Source organism: Cricetulus griseus, chromosome 7 (assembly GCF_003668045.3).
Source record: "Cricetulus griseus strain 17A/GY chromosome 7, alternate assembly CriGri-PICRH-1.0, whole genome shotgun sequence".
NCBI lineage: Eukaryota > Metazoa > Chordata > Mammalia > Rodentia > Cricetidae > Cricetulus > Cricetulus griseus.
In genome coordinates this window covers 43,819,446-43,836,860 of record NC_048600.1, presented here as the reverse complement: position 1 = coordinate 43,836,860, position 17,415 = coordinate 43,819,446, and the positions used below count along the sequence as shown (strand labels likewise).

At 41.6% G+C, this 17,415-nt stretch overlaps 1 protein-coding gene across 1 annotated transcript in view; it reads left to right on the top strand.

Moving 5' to 3' along the window:
- The window catches only part of LOC100771037 (ATP-binding cassette sub-family A member 17-like), a 75,237-nt gene that overhangs the window by 49,289 nt on the left and 8,533 nt on the right, over nt 1-17,415 (top strand). The window contains exons 18-25 of the mRNA XM_035447884.1: nt 103-409; nt 2,498-2,771; nt 2,942-3,146; nt 3,947-4,166; nt 6,166-6,324; nt 11,694-11,872; nt 12,686-12,802; nt 14,299-14,493. Coding sequence (XP_035303775.1) covers nt 103-409; nt 2,498-2,771; nt 2,942-3,146; nt 3,947-4,166; nt 6,166-6,324; nt 11,694-11,872; nt 12,686-12,802; nt 14,299-14,493 — 1,656 coding nt within the window. The remainder of the gene's footprint in view (nt 1-102; nt 410-2,497; nt 2,772-2,941; nt 3,147-3,946; nt 4,167-6,165; nt 6,325-11,693; nt 11,873-12,685; nt 12,803-14,298; nt 14,494-17,415) is intronic.

Here is a 17,415-nt window from a genome sequence, read left to right as displayed (position 1 = left end):
CAGTGAAGGGCTGTAGGTGGGTGTGAGCAGAAGCAGCCTCCTCAGTGCTTCCAGCTCCTGTCTCTGTGCTGACACAGCACCCACCTTCTCTTTTAACCGTAGCTCTGTCTTCTCTGCCAACAATTCTTTGCCATGCTCCTGAAAAAGGTCGCATATTCTTGGCGCAACTGGATGCTGATGCTGTGTGTGCAGATTCTGCTGCCTCTGGTGGTCACTGTGCTAAGCCTCACTTTTTTTGACTTCAAATTAAAGAAAATGGAAAATGTACCCTTGGAGCTGACTTTAAAAACGTACGGTCAGACTATTGTTCCATTTTTTGTTTCTAAGAATTCCCACTTGGATCCTCAACTTTCAGATAATTTTATAAAAATGCTTGTGGCTGCAGGACAGATTCCTTTGCATGTTCAAGGTAAGTACCAGGGTGAGGGAGCTGAGTGGGAAGTAGGCCTGCTTTTCTTTTCAGGGAAACTGTGTCTTTCTGGACCACATAGTGCTCTTTGAAGTCAGACTGAATATCTGGAAGCTCAGGAAGCGTCATTTAGACTCTGGATAACAGGAAATGGAGGACTTCTAGAGATGAGACCATTGTCTTTCTCCAGAGATTATAGAGTCTTTGTTTTGTTTTGTTTTTTCAGTTTCTCTGTGTTTCTCTGTCTGTCCTGGAACTCATTCTGTAGACCAGGCTAAACTCAAACTCAGAGATCCACCCACCTGCCTCTGCCTCCTGAGGGCTGGGATTAAAGATGTGCACTACTCTTGCCTGGCTGAGGTTGTAGAGGAAGGTCTTCAGGTGATTGACAGTACATCCCTGAAGGGGATGGAGGCATACCAGACCCTTCCTCATCCTTTTCCACTTCCCATCCATTCGAAGACTAGTTTTCAGTTCCACATACTCTTTCATGATATTGCACCACAGGCCTCAATGCAACAGGGCCAACTGACCATGAATTGAACTATTAACCAAAACAAACCTTTTCTCCCAGGTATTTGTTATAGTGACAGAAAGCTGGCTTAACACATTGTGCTTCTCGAAGCTTTAGTTTCTTCATACATCAAATTGGGAGAATCCTGTTTTGCAGTGTTGCTGAGACGGTTTTATAATGAGCATTTGGTATAGTTGGTGTCCAATGTGATAATGTCATCATTATTGTTTTAAGATCACTAAAGACCTTTTTCAGCTTTAAAAGCTCTAAAAGTGTAAGTAGGTTGTATATGAGATGAGACACTATGTACTGAAAATATAGTAGTGAACAGAATTAATACCACCCTACAAGGAACTTCTAAGCAAGAATCCTATTGATAACTGATATGTAGTTACAGAACTAGTAGCAGTTATTACAGGGATGCATTTCAGCTCAGAAGGATACAAGGAAACCCCACAGTCAGCCTGCCACCTGAGTAGGACTGGCCAGTGGGAAGGGAAGATAACCAAAATACCTTCCAAACAACCTGAAGACCTGCGAGTTTAAGGAACTCATAAGTATAGAGAGAATCTAAAGACATGAGGCAAGGTGTGGATAGTGATGAAATTCTGTCAGAATGCAATAGGAAAGAAAATAGAGGTTTATTGGGGCACATGGTGCTAAGAGTTGAGAAGTTCAAGCATGAGGTGTTATCTGTTCAGCTTCTGAGGAGAGCTTCATGTTGTGTGTTGGAACATGATGGATGGGAGGAAGGAATTTCATGGTAGGAAAAGGAAGTTGAATCCACTGTCATAATAGCGCAGTGTTGCCATAAGTAACCACCTCCAAAGAGAAGTAACCCACTCCTACTAGAGCAGCAATAACCCCTAGGGGTGAAGCATCCAACCCACACAGTCATCCACCTCAAAGTTCTCACCACCTTTCTGTGTTATTACACTGGTACTGACTTTTTATATAACGTTATAGGGAACAAACTACATCCAAAACATAACATAGAAAATGGGTTCTAAGCCAGGTATGGTGGTACATGCTTTTAATCTCAGCACTTAGGAGGCAGAGGCAGGCCAATCTCTGTGAATTTCAGGCCAGCCCGAGACCTTGTCTCAAAAACAAATAACAACAAAAAACCAGAAAGTGCATTTTATAATATGTGAATATGTGGTTTTGACTAGAAGGTCAGAGTCACTGCAAGTTGATAGGTCTGAATATACTATTATTAGATGTGTCCTTTTGCACCAAGTATGGAGATATTATATAGAAGGTGAAGAGTTTCGTTTGAAACCACATGGTCCAAGAAGACATTATGGCGCTAGACTTGCTTGAGGTGGTAGTGAGAAAAAAAGTAGTTGGAATTCAAAATGATTTAAAAGATGGAAATTTGGAGATCTGGAATTCAATATAGAATAGGGAAGGAAGAGGCCAGCTGTTGGATGTATGTGAGGTTGGTGGTGGTGGGGTACCCAGAAGGAACAGAAGAATGGGGGGGCTCATGATGAATGCATTGTGTGCCAGGGGCCTGGTGTGATATTTTCTCAGGAATTCTTACTGCCCAAATTCCTTTGGCTCCCTTCTAGGTCCTGTAGAGGACTTCCTACTGAAAAAGGCAAAAGAGGCTCCTGAGGACTTTGATAAGCTCTATGTGGTAGCAGCTTCTTTTGAAGACGTGAATAACCACACCACAGTGAAGGCACTATTCAACAACCAGGCATACCATTCCCCAAGTATTGCTCTGGCTCTGGTGGACAATTTTCTCTTCAAGCTGCTTTCTGGTACCAATGCTTCCATTACCACAACCAACTACCCTCAACCTCAGACAGCTGAAGAGCTCTCAGAGAGTATCTTGTACCAGTACGTGCGCCTTCCCTTCTCCCAGCTTCAAGCTTACACATCGGCAGGGACTCTTGCTTTCCCACCTATTTCTTTCTTTGTCTCATTTTAATTCCAAATGATTGCTTTGGAAGAAGGCTGCTAGTCACAGTTTTACTTAAACTGCTGCCTCATGTTTTTAACTTTTACAGGGGCCCTAAAGGACATTATCTTGTTATCAACTTTCTTTTTGGAATAGCTTTCCTGTCAAGCTCTTTCTGCATCCTGACAGTCACAGAGAAGAACATTAAGTCTAAGCACATCCAGTTTGTAAGCGGCGTCAGTGCAGTTGCTTTCTGGCTCTCTGCTCTGCTATGGGATCTCATTTCTTTCCTTGTCCCCACTCTCCTGCTAGTGGTGAGTACTGGGTGGTGCTGGGGTCATTCTCTGTGGACCAGAGGCTCCCCTTAAAGCCCCACATGTGGAACCAGGACCAGCTGGGAAGTTCACCTGGGAGCCAGCCCTGACTAGAAAGGTGGATATGAAAGCTCTTTCATCACTAACCCTGATATCTTCAGGAAGGGGGTTCCTTGCTCTGTGGTATTTATGTAACACCCACAGAGCTGCTGCCTCCAGTCAGTGAGAAACAGTATTTTGGAGACATGTATGTATTATTGAGTACTAGATAATCAGAGAACAGTAGTTGAAGTATTAGATTGTGATTGAATCAAGTAGTCCAAGGGTTCCCTGATTATTCTGTGCAGAGTGGGTCATTGTCTGCTTTGTTATGTGTGTTTTGTAAACATCTCTTCATCCTTTATTTGTACTTCACTGTGTTGCTGATACTCAGGGTGGCTCCCTGGGAGCATATCTCTGAGTTTGCCCTTTAGTTCCTGAGTGAATGCTTGTGAAGTATTGTTAACACCTTGCTTTAAAACCTGAGATTATGGGCCTGTGAGATGGCTCAATCAGTAAAAGTATTTGCTCACAGTCCTTATGATCTTAGTTTAATCTCTAGATCATACGAGATGGCAGGAAGAACCACCCCTAGAGAGTTGTCCTCTGTCCTCCACACACAAATCCCTGGCACACAGCAGTAACTCCACCCCACCCCCACAAATACATAAATTAATTAAAGCTGTAATTTCTGTATTCTTAGCTCTTGGAATGAACACTCACTGACTTTTCCAAAATTTTCCCCCTCCCCTTTTCTTAAGTTGGTGTTTTTGTGGTATAAGGAAGAAGCTTTTGCTCATCATGAGAACAGCCCAGCGGTGGTCTTGATAATGATTCTCTACGGCTGGGCGGTCATCCCCTTCATCTACACAGTCAGCTTCTCTTTTAAAACTCCTGGCAACGCGTGCGTTAAGCTTGTGGTAATGCTCACCTTCTTGAGCATCAGCCCCAATGTGCTTGTCACGGTCACAAGTGATAAAGGTGAGATCACATCTATGTTTTGCATAAAGCACTAAATCTCTCCTCTAACAGCTCCAGTAGTTACACCCTCAAAAATGTGAGTCTACCAAAGACCTGTGAGACAGTGTTCACAGCTGCCATGGGCTGGAGATTCCCAAACACGTCTCCATAGCGGGCAGAGAAACCATTCAATCATACTCACTCAGTAGATTATTGCTCAGCTTTAAAAAGGGACTACACTGAGCAAAGAGTCTGCTATGTCTTGTGTGAAGTCCATGAGCAGACAAAGTGAATCCTGGAAACAGAATCAGAAAGGGGGTTGCCTCTGGGTTGTAGGGAAAAGGATGACTAAAGGAACAACAACATACTAAGGAACTTTGGGAATGCACAGATGTTCTTGATCTTGAACTGGGCACTAGTGTACATGGACTTACATACTCTCTAATCACTATTTACCTGAGATCCATGCATTTCACTAAAATGTGGTGTTCTTTACTTTAAAAAAGATAATGAGTAAACTAATAAGTCACCACTGGAGGAAGGATTCCTGGTAAGTAAAAGAAACTAAAATTGAGTCATTATTTACAACACACACCTGAAACTGACATCTTCATATTTATGTTGCCATCTCTGGGTCACAGTTGGACAAAATGACGGATATGTTACCTCGACAATGCTCTTTCATTAGGATTTATTTTATTGTCATGTGCATGTGTCCGTGTTTTTCTGGGTGAATGTGCACGTGTGGGGGTTCACAGGGAGGCCAGAAGAGGGCATCAGATCCTCGGGAGCTATAGTGACAAGAGATTGGGAGCTGTCTGACATAGTTGCTGGGAACCAAATGCCAGTCTTGTGTAAGAGCAGAAGGTTCTAACTGCGGACCATCTCTCCAGCCCCTACAATGCTCCTTTTCATTTGCATTTATGCCTCACAACTCCTCCAGATGGACTTTTCTTCCCTTCCTCTTTTTTTCTCTATTTTTAAAAGTAATTTTTATTTGGGGGCTTGGTGAGATGAGTCAGCAGTTAAGAACATTGGCTGCTCTTCTAGAGAACCCAGGTTTTATACCCAGAACCCACATGATGGCTCACAAATGTCTGTAGGTCCAGTCCCAGAAGGTCAAGGATACTGCACACAGGGTGTACAGAAAATACATGCAGGTAAAATACTTACACACACAAAGGTTAAGACAAATTATTTTATGTGCATAAGTGTTTTCCTGAATGTCTGTATGTACATCTCTTGCATGCCTGCTACTCACAAAGGCCAGAAAGGCCTGTCAGATCCTTTGGAACTGGAGTTAGGATGCTGTGAGTTGTCACGTAGATGCTGGGAACCAAATCCAGATCCCCTGTAAGAGCAGCAAGTGCTCTTAATCACTGAGCTATATCTCCAGCTCTCATCCTGATTTTTTTTTTTAACTTAAAACCTGGCTTACAATTTCCCTTTTCTTTTATTGGGGGACTTTTTCTCTCTCCCAAGGAACCCTTCATGACAGTTTAGCCTCCATAAACTATGGAGGAAGGGACCATATACTCTTTGACTGCAGGATGACACTCCAGAGCTGGGAATGTGCTTCAGCATTTGCCTGACATGAGTGAGGCCCTCAGTTCAATCCTCAGTACAGGGGGAAATAAAACAACCGAGCAACTCCAGAGTTGGCTCCCATGCCCTGTTCTGTTTGCCTCAGCTCACCGACAACCTGTACCCTTCTACCTTTCCACCTCTGTTCACACAGCCCTCCTGGATTTTCTCAGGCACAATATGCTGCTCTTCAGGTTCACCTACAAGAACAAGGATATGGAAGTAAAGTGATAGATTCAAGGAACTAAGCAAATAAAAGTACTCATGGCTTATGGGTTGAATGAGTAGAGGGAAAGTCAACACCAGGAGTGAGGGAAACCAGGTTTCTGGTGGAGACCTGAGAGTATGATGGTCTGTACTAAAGAAGTTAGGAGGGATGGTGATGTGTGCACTTTGACTCATGCAAGTAAAACCAGACTTTCTGTTCTCTTTGCAGACCTTGGCTATGAAGAACTCTCAAACTCCTTGGATCACATGTTCCTAATACTTCCTGGACATTGCCTGGGAATGGCCTTTTCCAACTTGTACTATAACTTTGAACTAAAAAAGTTTTGCAGTGCTAAGAACTTGAGTGATATTGCCTGCAATGATGTTTGTAAGTATTATAAATAAAACTTACTGATAACAGTTTTGTTTATTTTTATTTCATGTGCATAGTTAGATGTTTTGCAAATATGTCTGTATAAGGGTATAGGATGCCGTGGAACTGGAGATAGACAGTTGTGAGCTGCCATGTAGGTGCTAGGAATTGAACCCAGGTCCTCTGGAAGAGCAGTCAGTGCTCTTAACCACTGAGCCATCTCTCTAGCCCCCATGTGGATAACATTTTTATCTTGATATGATTTATATAATATGATTTTATTTTTTGAGACAAAGAGTTTTTCTGCATAGCTCTGGCTGTCCTGGAACTCGCTCTGAAGATGGGGGGTTGGGGGGGATTCCAACTCACAGAGTTCCATCTGCCTCTACCTCCTTAGTGCTGGGATTAAAGGCATGTGCCACCACTACTCAGATGTTTTGTCTTTTTTAAGACAAAGTCTCTCTTTGTATTCCTAGCTGTAACTGGACTTTTCTTTCCCAACCTACAGTTCCCAAATAACCAGTCAGAGACAATATTTTTTTATATATATAAATGTTTGGTCAATAGCTCAGACTTAATACTAGCTCACTCTTGTACTTACATTAACCCATATTTCTTACTTACACTCTACCACGTGGCAGTGCCTTTGTTATCACGGTATGTTCATCTCTTGAGCCCTTTGAGTTTGACTGGTGACTCTCTAACTCCCCTCTTCCTCCCAAAATTCTCTCTGTGTCAGGCTGTCTCACCCAATCTTTTCCTGCCCAGCTAATGGCTAATCAGCTTTTTTTATTAACCAATGAGAGGAATACATAGTCACAGTGTACAGAAGGATTATTCCACAGCACCTGGCTGTCCAGGAACTCACTATTTAGACCAGGCTAGCCTTGAACTTACAAAGATTTACCTAATTACAGGCATGTGCCACCCCACCAAGGTATAATTTATTGCGCCTTTTTTATGAAATGACAAGGTATTCGCATATAAGCTATACATACCTGCACATTCTCCCCATACCCCTGTGTGTGTGTGTGTGTGTGTGTGTGTGTGTGTGTGTGTGTGTGTGTGTGTGTGTCTGTTGCCTGGAATCTAATAGAGCCTTTTGCATACTAGACAAGTGTTCTACCTCTGAGCTATACCCTAGTCTGCTCCCACATATTTTAAATTATCTATAAATTTCTTAAAACAGTTAATATAGTGTAAATGCTATGTAAATAGTAGTTACACTATAAGAATAATGACGAGGAGAAAACTATAGATATTTAGCACAGATACAGTTTTCATTTTCCCAAAAGTTTTGACACCCCTAATTTCTCATTGGTTGAGTCCATGGATAAAGAACCGAGGAATACAGAGAGATGACTGTGCTATGCCATTTTGTACGGGACTCAAGGATCTGTAGATTTTTTAAAAAAGATTTACTCATTTATTATGTATGTAATGTTCTGCCTGTACGTATCCCTCCAGGCCAGAAGAGGGTACAAGACCTTATTACAGATGGTTGTGAGCTACCATGTGGTTGCTGGGAATTGAACTCAGGACCTCTGAAAGAACAGCCAGTGCTCTTAACCTCTGAGCCATCTCTCCAGCCCTGAGTCTGTAGATTTTTGTGTTGATGTGAATCACTGCCATGCTTAGAGAAGACGGTAACCTACATGTATACCAAAAGGAGACTAGTTAACAAATTGTGGTACACCTATACAATACAAAATGCTACAAGTATCAAAAGTGATTTTATCTATATATTCTTATGCAGTCAATATCCATTATATATTAAGTGAAGCAAGTACATTGGTGAAGATAATGTGTAATATTGTTACATTGTCATTTAAAAGATAGTATCTGGGCCAGTGAGATGGCTCAGTGCTTGCTGATGACCTAAGGACCTAGGACTCACATGTAGAAGGAGAGAACAGACTGCCACAAGTTGTCTAACCTCCAAACATGCTGTGTAGCACATATGCCCCCTGCTCTACGCATACACACATACACACACAAATAAGTAAATACATAAAGGTAATTTTACAAATTAAGGGCTAGAGAGGTTGGCTCAGCTGTTAAGAGCACTGGCTGCTTTTCCAGAAGCCCTGGGTTGGATGACCAGAACCCACATAGTGACTAATAACTATTTGTAATTCCAATTCTGGGGGATCCACTGTTTTCTTTATACCTCTGTGGGCACTAAGCACATGCACGATGATATACAGACACACATGCAGGAAAAATGCCTATACACATATAAAAAATTTAACAAGATAATATCTATGGTTTGAAGCTTAGTAGTGATTTGGCTAACATGCATGATGCCCTGGGTTGGAACATTAATACTGAACAATAAATATAAATAAAAGTATGAAAGAATTATGCACAAAATATGCAATCATTACAATATTTAAAGAAAATGAAAAGTAGTTTCATTGCCTACTTCATTCTTTTTTATTTTTCCCCAATGAGTATATATTTATTGCATAATTTTTATTTATTATTTTGGTTTCTTTGCATAATTTTTAAATATACATATTTACAAAAATTTAAGGCAGATCAGATTTTTAAAAAATAATTAGAGCCCTTCAGAGCTGGTTTGGTTTGGTTTTGCAGTGCTGGATGAAACCCGTAGGGTCTCCTGCATGCTAAACAAGTACTCTCCACTGAGCTAACCCCCAAATCTCTCCTGAGATTTTTCTACATAAGTGGTGAGTTCACTTGCAGGGGGATTGATGGTTGAAAGGATAATCAAACACATAAGTATTTTGTGATTTAGATAAATGTCTATAAACAAGGAAAGTCTTTGATTATTATTAATTTTTTTGCCTCAAATATGATAAGCATGCTTTACCACTGAGCTACTTTTCCAAGCCCTTTTATTTCTTTTTTTTAATACTTGTTCTATTTATTTGGTTTTTAAATTTATTTTATGTACATTGGTGTTTTACCTGCATGTATGTCTGTCTGTGTAAGGGGATCAGATCCCCTGGAACTAGAGTTAGAGATAGTTGTGAGCTGCCATGTGGGTGCTGAGAATTGAACTCAGATCCTCTGGAAGAGAAGCCAGTGCTTTTAACTGCTGAGCCATCTCTCCAGCCCCCTTTTATTTCTTAATTAACAAAAATTATATGTATTTATACAATACAGTGTGAGAAAAGTCCCTTATTACATTCCTTTTAAAATAATGTTTTTATTTGCTCTTTGAGAATTTCATGAAATATTTTGATCTTATTCTTTCTCTTCCCCCAATTCCTTCCAGATCTTCCCCTATCTTCCTATCCACCCAACTTCAGGTTCTTTCCATTCTAACAACAACAACAACAAATATGGAGCCCAGTTTGTGTAAGCCAATTACTTCTGAGCATGGAGCCTGCCCTGAAGTGTGTTGATGTAGCCAGTGTCACTCCATTAAAGAAAACTCATGTACCTTCTTCTCCCAGCAGTTATCTGCTGCAGACAGTTCCCTGGTTAGGGGTGGAACTTCATGCCCTCATTTCCTCCTCTGTGTTGGGATTTGCTCTGGCTTGAACTTATGTGTGCTGTCCAGCGTCTTCCCCATTGTGTCAGTACCTCTAGCTCTATCTTTCTGTCCCTTCTTTTGCATCGATCACTGAGCCTTGAAAAGGGTGTAATATAGCCATCCCAGTTAGGGCTGAGCCTTCCAACGTCTCTTATTTTCTGCAGAGAACATAGTAGGTTTCTCTGCCTATTATTATCTACTGCAAAAAGAACCTTATCTGATGAGGGCTGAGTAATGCATTTATCATCAATGGGTATAAGAATATGTCATTAGGCCGGGAGGTGGTAGCGCACACCTTTGATCCCAGTACTTGGGAGGCAGAGGCAGGCAGATCTCTGTGAGTTCAAGACCAGCCTGGTCTACAAGAGCGAGTTCCAAGACAGCCTCCAAAGCCACAGAGAAACCCTGTCTCAAAAAAACCAAACCAGAAAAAAAAAATGTCATTAGAAATCATTTGATTGCACTGGTGTTTTGCCCTGGTGTGTGTGGGGGACTTCGAGAGCCCATCCCACTTGAAGGGATGCACTCTGTCTCTGAACACATGGGGAGGGACCTAGGCCCAGCATAGGAAGATTTGGTGGACTTGGTGGAGCCCCGGTTGGGGGCCCTACCCTGCCTGGGGAATGGTGGGTGGATGGGGTGGGGGTAGGTTGGAGGTGGGGGAGAAGGAATGGGGGTGAGGGGAGGGAGAGGGAGAGGGGAATTACATGTGAAACAAGCCTGTTCCCTAACTTGAATTAATAATAATAATAATAATAATAATAATAATAATAATAATAAATATTTCAAAGGCAAATGTGCTTTTCTTCATCTATTCCTTATCTTTTCTGAATGACCTAGATCTGAATAAAAGCATTTCTTTGATTTACTTACCTCAAAATCTCCCTCATTTCTTAAACCTATAATAAAGTAAAAGTGAAAGGAAAGGAAAGTTTAACAAAATTGGAAGAAATGTAAAGTTAAACAAAAGGGGGGAAGGAAAATTAAGTAGGAAAAAAGGAAGATTGTAAACAGTTAGGAACATCTATGTATACTACTCTTTAAAAATGTTTTGTGGGTGCCATGACATGTATGTGGAGGTCATTTCTTTCCTTACATGTGGGCTCTGGGGATCAAACTCAAGTCATCAGACTTGGCAACAAGCATCTATACCCCCTGAGCTATCTTTCCAAACCATATTATCTCTTTTTAAATATCAACAACAGTGGATCTTTAAAAAAAAAAAAGAAATCATTTGATTGCTACATTCACTTAACAGAATAATAGTAGTAGGTTTTCCCCTAGGGCTTATGACCCTATTTAGTTGCAAGTTCTTGGATGTTGTTTTGGTTTTTTTTGTTTTGTTTTGTTTTGTTTTGAGAAAGGGTTTTTCTGTAGTTTTGGAGCCTGTCTTGGAATTCGCTCTATAAACCAGGCTGGCCTCAAACTCACAGAGATCCTCCTGCCTCTGCCTCTTGAGTGCTAGGATTAAAGGTGTGAGCCACCAACACACAGTTTGTTGTTTTTAAGACAATCTCTCACATATATCACGGAACTCCCTAGAAATGCTACATAGTCCAGACCAGTCTCCTGTTTATGGCAATCTTCCCCACCTTAGACTCCTGAGTACTGTGATTGCAGGTGTGAACCACCATGTTCAGCTAATTGCATTGTTTTTATAGATCCTTGGTTACAGCAAGGAAACATATTCTTGCTTACTATTTACTAGGATGTGGCGATAGCACTGATAACAATGATGCTTCTTTTAGTAATATTTGTTACTATGGGAACTTACTTGCTATATATAAATAGCTTTGCTATATATAAATTTACTTGCCATATATAAATAGCTTTGAAAATCCCCAAAAATGTTTGATAACATCTGTTTATTTCATATTAGCAGAAGGATATGTGGTCCAAAAGGACATCTATGCCTGGGAATCTCTGGGGATAGGGAAATACCTGACAGCTCTGGCTATCTTGGGACCTGTGTACATCATCTTGCTTTTCCTTATTGAAGCCAATACATTCTGCATACTGAAATCCAAGCTTTCTGGCTTTTCTGGGAAGGAAAAAATGGTGAGTAAATAGAGGTGAAAGTCATGTAAAAACAGGTCAGGGTCTGTGACCCTTTAATATAGTTCCTCATGCTGTGGTGACCCCACCCATAAAATTATTTTCTTTGCTACTTCATATCTGTAATTTTGCTACTGTTATGAACTGTAATGTAAATATCTGATATGCAACCCCTATGAAAGGGATGTTCAACACTCAAAGGGTTGCAATCTACAGGTTGAGAACCACCGCTCTAGAGCTTACTGTCTTCTTTAGCTCCCTGATTCTCCATATTAGAGGGATCCCAGAGGCCATCTTTTAATCCCAGGGCAGAGAGGTGACAGCATATGCACAGGGACCTCCAGAGGAGAAGACCCTGATTCAGCCCCTGAGACCCTGGTCCACAAATGGGGTGTTTTAAGGGCCAGCTCCTCAGCCAAACAGGAACAAGAAGACCCCAGCTTGCTAGAACAATTCACCTTGTGAAACACCTGCTCTGCAGTCAGCTATGAGCAGACTAGAGAAAGGTCTGCTCTGTTAGGTCACAGGACCATCACCCTCTAAAGGAAATTGAAGGAGATGGCTTTTGTTACCTCCTTCACTTTCCTGGGCTTTAAACTTATTTTCTTCAAAAGCTGATGCTTTGTGATTCGCATGCCTACCTCATCATGGTCATGAGAATGGAGCGGTAGTGTGTACATGAGCACTGTGTTCAGATACAGTGCCTTCAGGGTGGTCCAGAGAGACTTGGCCACTTCCAACTCCAGTCAAGCTCTACCTTCTACCCCCCGGAAAATATAAACCAGTTACATGTCTACCCTTGTCTTGGGAATGTAGGGAATATTCCTTGATGAGATGGAAGATGAAGATGTACTAGAAGAGGCAGAGGCCATCAAGTTTTATTTTGAAACATTAATAAAGAAAAATCCACTTATTGTTAAAGAAGTCTCAAAGGTAAAGTTAAATTCACCTTTGCTTCTTTATCTGTTGGTCTGTTTGATTTGGGACAGGGTCCTGCTGTGCGGTTTACATAGACCTTGGAGTCATGATTCTCCTACCTCTGCCTCCTGAATACTCTGATTACAAGTATATGTCATGCCCGGCCCTCATAGTTAGTGTTAGAAAGCTAAGGATACTTTCTTATGGAAATTTTACACACAGAATCAGCCTTCTGCTGGGCTTGTGGCCTGTGCATAGCAGTAGATGGGCTTCCAGGGAAGACAGAGACAGATTTATGCCCAGATAATTTATGCCCAGAGACAGAGACTGTTGCACCTTTATTGTCTCTTCTGTGGTCAGCTGGATAAAGGGATAGTAGGGAATGGGAGCCATGCTTGCTAAAACCCCGAGAAAGAATAAAAGGAGAGATGGAACCTGCTTGACCTCTCCTGTATCCAGATAACAAACATGGAGGTGACAAGTGGGAAAAGGGCTCTGGAAACTAAATGGAGCCTCCCAAGTTTCTCTAAGATTCCTAGGAAGAATTTCAAAAGCTCTTTCAAGCATCCAGGTATTTTATAACATTTCCCCCAGGTTTTCCAGGCATGTTATTTTCCTTCAGTATCTAGTGGTTTTAAAAAAAAACAAAAAACCTAAAAACAGCCCAGCAGTGTTAGTGCATGCCTTTGATCCCAGTTCTGGGGTGCTGTGGAACAATCGTTGTACACTGTAAATATGTATTGATGTCATTCCTATTAAAAAGCTGATTGACTGATGGCTAGGCAGGATTTTCATGACAGAGAGAATGCTGGGAAGAAGGGTAGAGTCAGAGGAGTCACCAGTCAGAAGGAAAGGCAACAGGACATGCAGGAGAGGTAAAAGCCATTTGCCTTCGGGCAGCACATAGATTAATAGAAATGTGTTAATTTAAATTGTAAGAGTTAGTGAGTGCCTCTAAAATAAAAAAAACAATTAAAAAGAAAAAAGTTAGTTAGTAATAAGCCTAAGCTATTGGCCAAGCACTTATAAATATGAAGTCTCTGGGTGGTTATTTGGGAAGCAGCTGGAAGAACAGAGCTGATCTCAGCCCAAACAACAGAAACTCTGCCTATATTGGGGAGACAGAGGCAGGTGGATCTCTGAATTTGGAGCCAGCCTGTTCTTCAGAGTGAGTTCCAGGACAGCAATGGTTATATAGAGAAACCCTGTCTTGAAAAACAAAATAAAAACAAACAAACAAAAAAGCCAAACCGAAAAAGAAAATCCCTTCAGCAACATCAAAGGGTTTTATTTGCTCAGGGACAAGGAGAAATGGCTTACATCCAAGAACTAAGTTCACAGTGTGTAGGGGTTGGAGGAAGAAAGGGAGCTTTGTGGCTGGAAGGAAAAGGTTGTCTGAGCTTGGGTCCTAAGAGGTAGCTCAGACCTGCTAGGTTCAAAGTGCAGTGGCTGCTGGCTGCTGGCTGCTGGCTGCTGGCCTCCTCTCTACATCTCTGCCTTGTGTCTCTCAGGTCTATAACATGAAGGTACCTTTGCTGGCTGTGAACAAAGTGTCCTTCACTGTTGAAGAAAAAGAATGTTTTGGCCTTCTTGGCCTCAATGGAGCTGGGAAGACTTCCATTTTCAACATGGTGACTGGGGAGCAGCCTATCACTTCAGGGGATGTCTTTGTCAAGGGTTTCAACATCAAGTCTGACCTAGTGAAGGTGGGTGTGTCTGCAACACATCTTGGGGATTGATACAGGATTCAGAGTCATGAAGCTTGGAGCTTGATCTCAAAAATTCCATGTGTCTATTTTATTTGTAATCCCCCAAATCTAAATGATTCCTAGATGCTTCTCTGAACTCTAGGTCAAATGTCTCAAGTGCCTACAGGAACCATTGTGAGCCCCATAGTGTCTCTACTGCCTTGTCTTCCCCCTCCTGTCCTTCCCTAGCAATGAAGGAACACATATCCACCTGTCAATCAAGGTACCATCCAGGTTATCCAGTTGGCCTCCATGGTCCATGTCGGCTCCCACCAAAAACCCCTCAGATCTGTTCTCTTGAACCCATGTCTACTATAGTCACCTAGTCTGTATCTTCCTTATTTCTCTGTAGAACTTGATAGTTCTGGCTTTTCCAACTTCAAGCCTAAGCTTTCTTTTGCTTATTCAACAGCTTTCTTCTCTCTTTGCTCATCTTATCACTAACAATTCTTTCTCAGACTCTTAATAAATATTTTTGTTTCACTCTGAGAAAGGGTCTTATGATGTAATCTAGACTGATCTCGAGCGTGTGACCCCAGGAGTTGGGATTATAGTCATGTGCCACCACACATAGCTCCTTTGGTAGACTGTTGTCTGTTCCTGGAGATTATAGTGTTCCTAGCTGCTGTACACGCATCCCACTGTCCTCACACTCTCCCTGCTTGGTCCTTTGGTTTCTCTGGCTCCTGTTACTTTCCGCTGGATGCTGCTTCCCTAGTAGCCACATATGCACCCAACTCTAGTCCTGTGTCAAACTGTAGAACTCAGCTTCTATAACTATACAAGCCAATCCCCACGGCCTCTTTTTATATATCTATCTACATATACATTATATATAAAAGCATACATTGAGAAGGTTTTTTTGTTTTGTTTTGTTTTTCGTTTTTTTTGAGACAGGCTTTCTCTGTGTAGCCCTGGCTGTCCTGGAACTCACTCTGTTTACCAAGCTGGCCTGGAACTCACAGAGATCTGCCTGCCCCTGCCTCCTGAATGCTGGACATAAAGGTATGCACCAATTGTTTGTTTGTTTGGGGGACACTGTGTCATTATTTAATACTGGTTGGCATGGAACCCTCTAAGCAGATATCCTCCTGCCTCTGCCTTCTAGTTCTACAAAACAATATTTGAAGTTCATAGCTAAAATTTATCCAACATTGCAAAACAAATAGATTGATTATAAATGAATTAAGCCCTGCTGACCATAAGCAGGATAAATAAAAAAGGAATTAGCTCCAAGGAATATTGATACAGTAAAGCTGTAAACCAAATAGAATAGAGACAATCTAAGGTAACCCATCAGTAAAAGTTGGGGGCTGGGTGTGGTGGTGCATGCCTTTAATCCCAGAACTTGGGAGGCAGAGGCAGGTGGATCTCTATGAGTTCCAAGCCAGCCTGGTCTACAGAGCGAGTTCCAGGACTTCCTGGTTGGTTACACAGTGAGACCCTATCTCAAAAAACCAAAATAAATAAATAAAAAGGTGGGTTACCTTAAGAACAGCATTTGGGTTGTCATCAGACTGTTGAACACAAACAGGGTAGCAATATGCTGTATGAATCTGTACTTTAAGAAAAAGACACTTTGTAGGTTGGTGAAGTAAATCAAACTCTGTGTCAACATGCATTAAGTCCTTGGTTCCACCTCCAGCATCACACATACAGAATTTGATTTTTATTGCCATTGAGTGTGTTTTATTTATTTATTTATTTTGGTATGGGTGTGTTTTATTTTTATTAATCACATGAATACTTTTCTATAACATCCTAGGGCAAACTGGTGAAATCTGACAGTCTGATTGGTGGAGAGTTCCCTTTCAGAGACCCCCACTAGTTGCAGAGTGCCCAGGCTTGCAGTGTAGTTTGTGGCTGGGTCTATCTTGTAGACGGATCTTCCTCCATATCATGAGGGAGTCTTAGAGATGACAGGGTGGTGTGGGGGACTCCTCCATTCAAGGTTTTTAGGAAAATTATTGCCTTTCCTGATCAGTGGTCTCTTTGGTAGACAAGTTGTTCTCCTGCATTGTCCATTTTCTTCAATTTGGCCTAATTGAAGCTGTCAATTTTAGTCAAAAACTGGAGTGTCTGCCTTTTTAAATGCTCTGTGGAAATTTGTCTGAGCCCACATTTCTGGAGCTCCCACTTGAGCTGCTGTAGCAAAAGACCACACACACGAGACCTCACAGGAATTTTTCTTTCTGTTATTGTTTTGTTTTTGCTGTTGCTATTGGTTTGAGACAGGTTCTTTATATGTAACCTTGGTTGTCCTGGAACTTTCTCTGTAGACCAGGCTGGCCTACAGAGATCTGCCTGTTCCTGCCTCCTGGATGCTAGGATTAAAGGCGTGAGTCACTATGCCTGGCCAGAAATTTTTCTTAAAAATACTTTCTGGTGGTTGGTGAGACCATTCAGTGAGAGAAGTGCCTTAAACATTCCTCCCAGCACTGCCTTTGCTGTGTCCCACAGATTTTGGTCTGTTATGTTTTCATTTCCATTCAGTTCCAGGAAGTTTTTAATTTCCTTCTTGATTTCCCCCTTGACCCAATTTTCAATCATATGTGTCATTTAGTTTCCATAACTTTGTACATTTTGCCATTCCTATTGTTGTTGGTGTGCAGCTTCATTCTTTCATAGTCAGATGAAATGCAGATGTCATTTCAATGTTTCTATATTTGTTTGATGGGAGATGTCCTTCTGTATGCTGTGAATATATGTTTCTCTTATTGGTTGATGAATAAATGCTGATTGTCAGTAGCCAGGAAGGAAGTACCAGTGGGGCTACCAGACTAGGAGAATTCTGGAAAGAGGGAGAGAGAGTCGAAAGGGAGACACCAAGTAGCCGCCAAAGGAGTAACATGCCAGAGCATTACGGGTAAGCCACAGCCT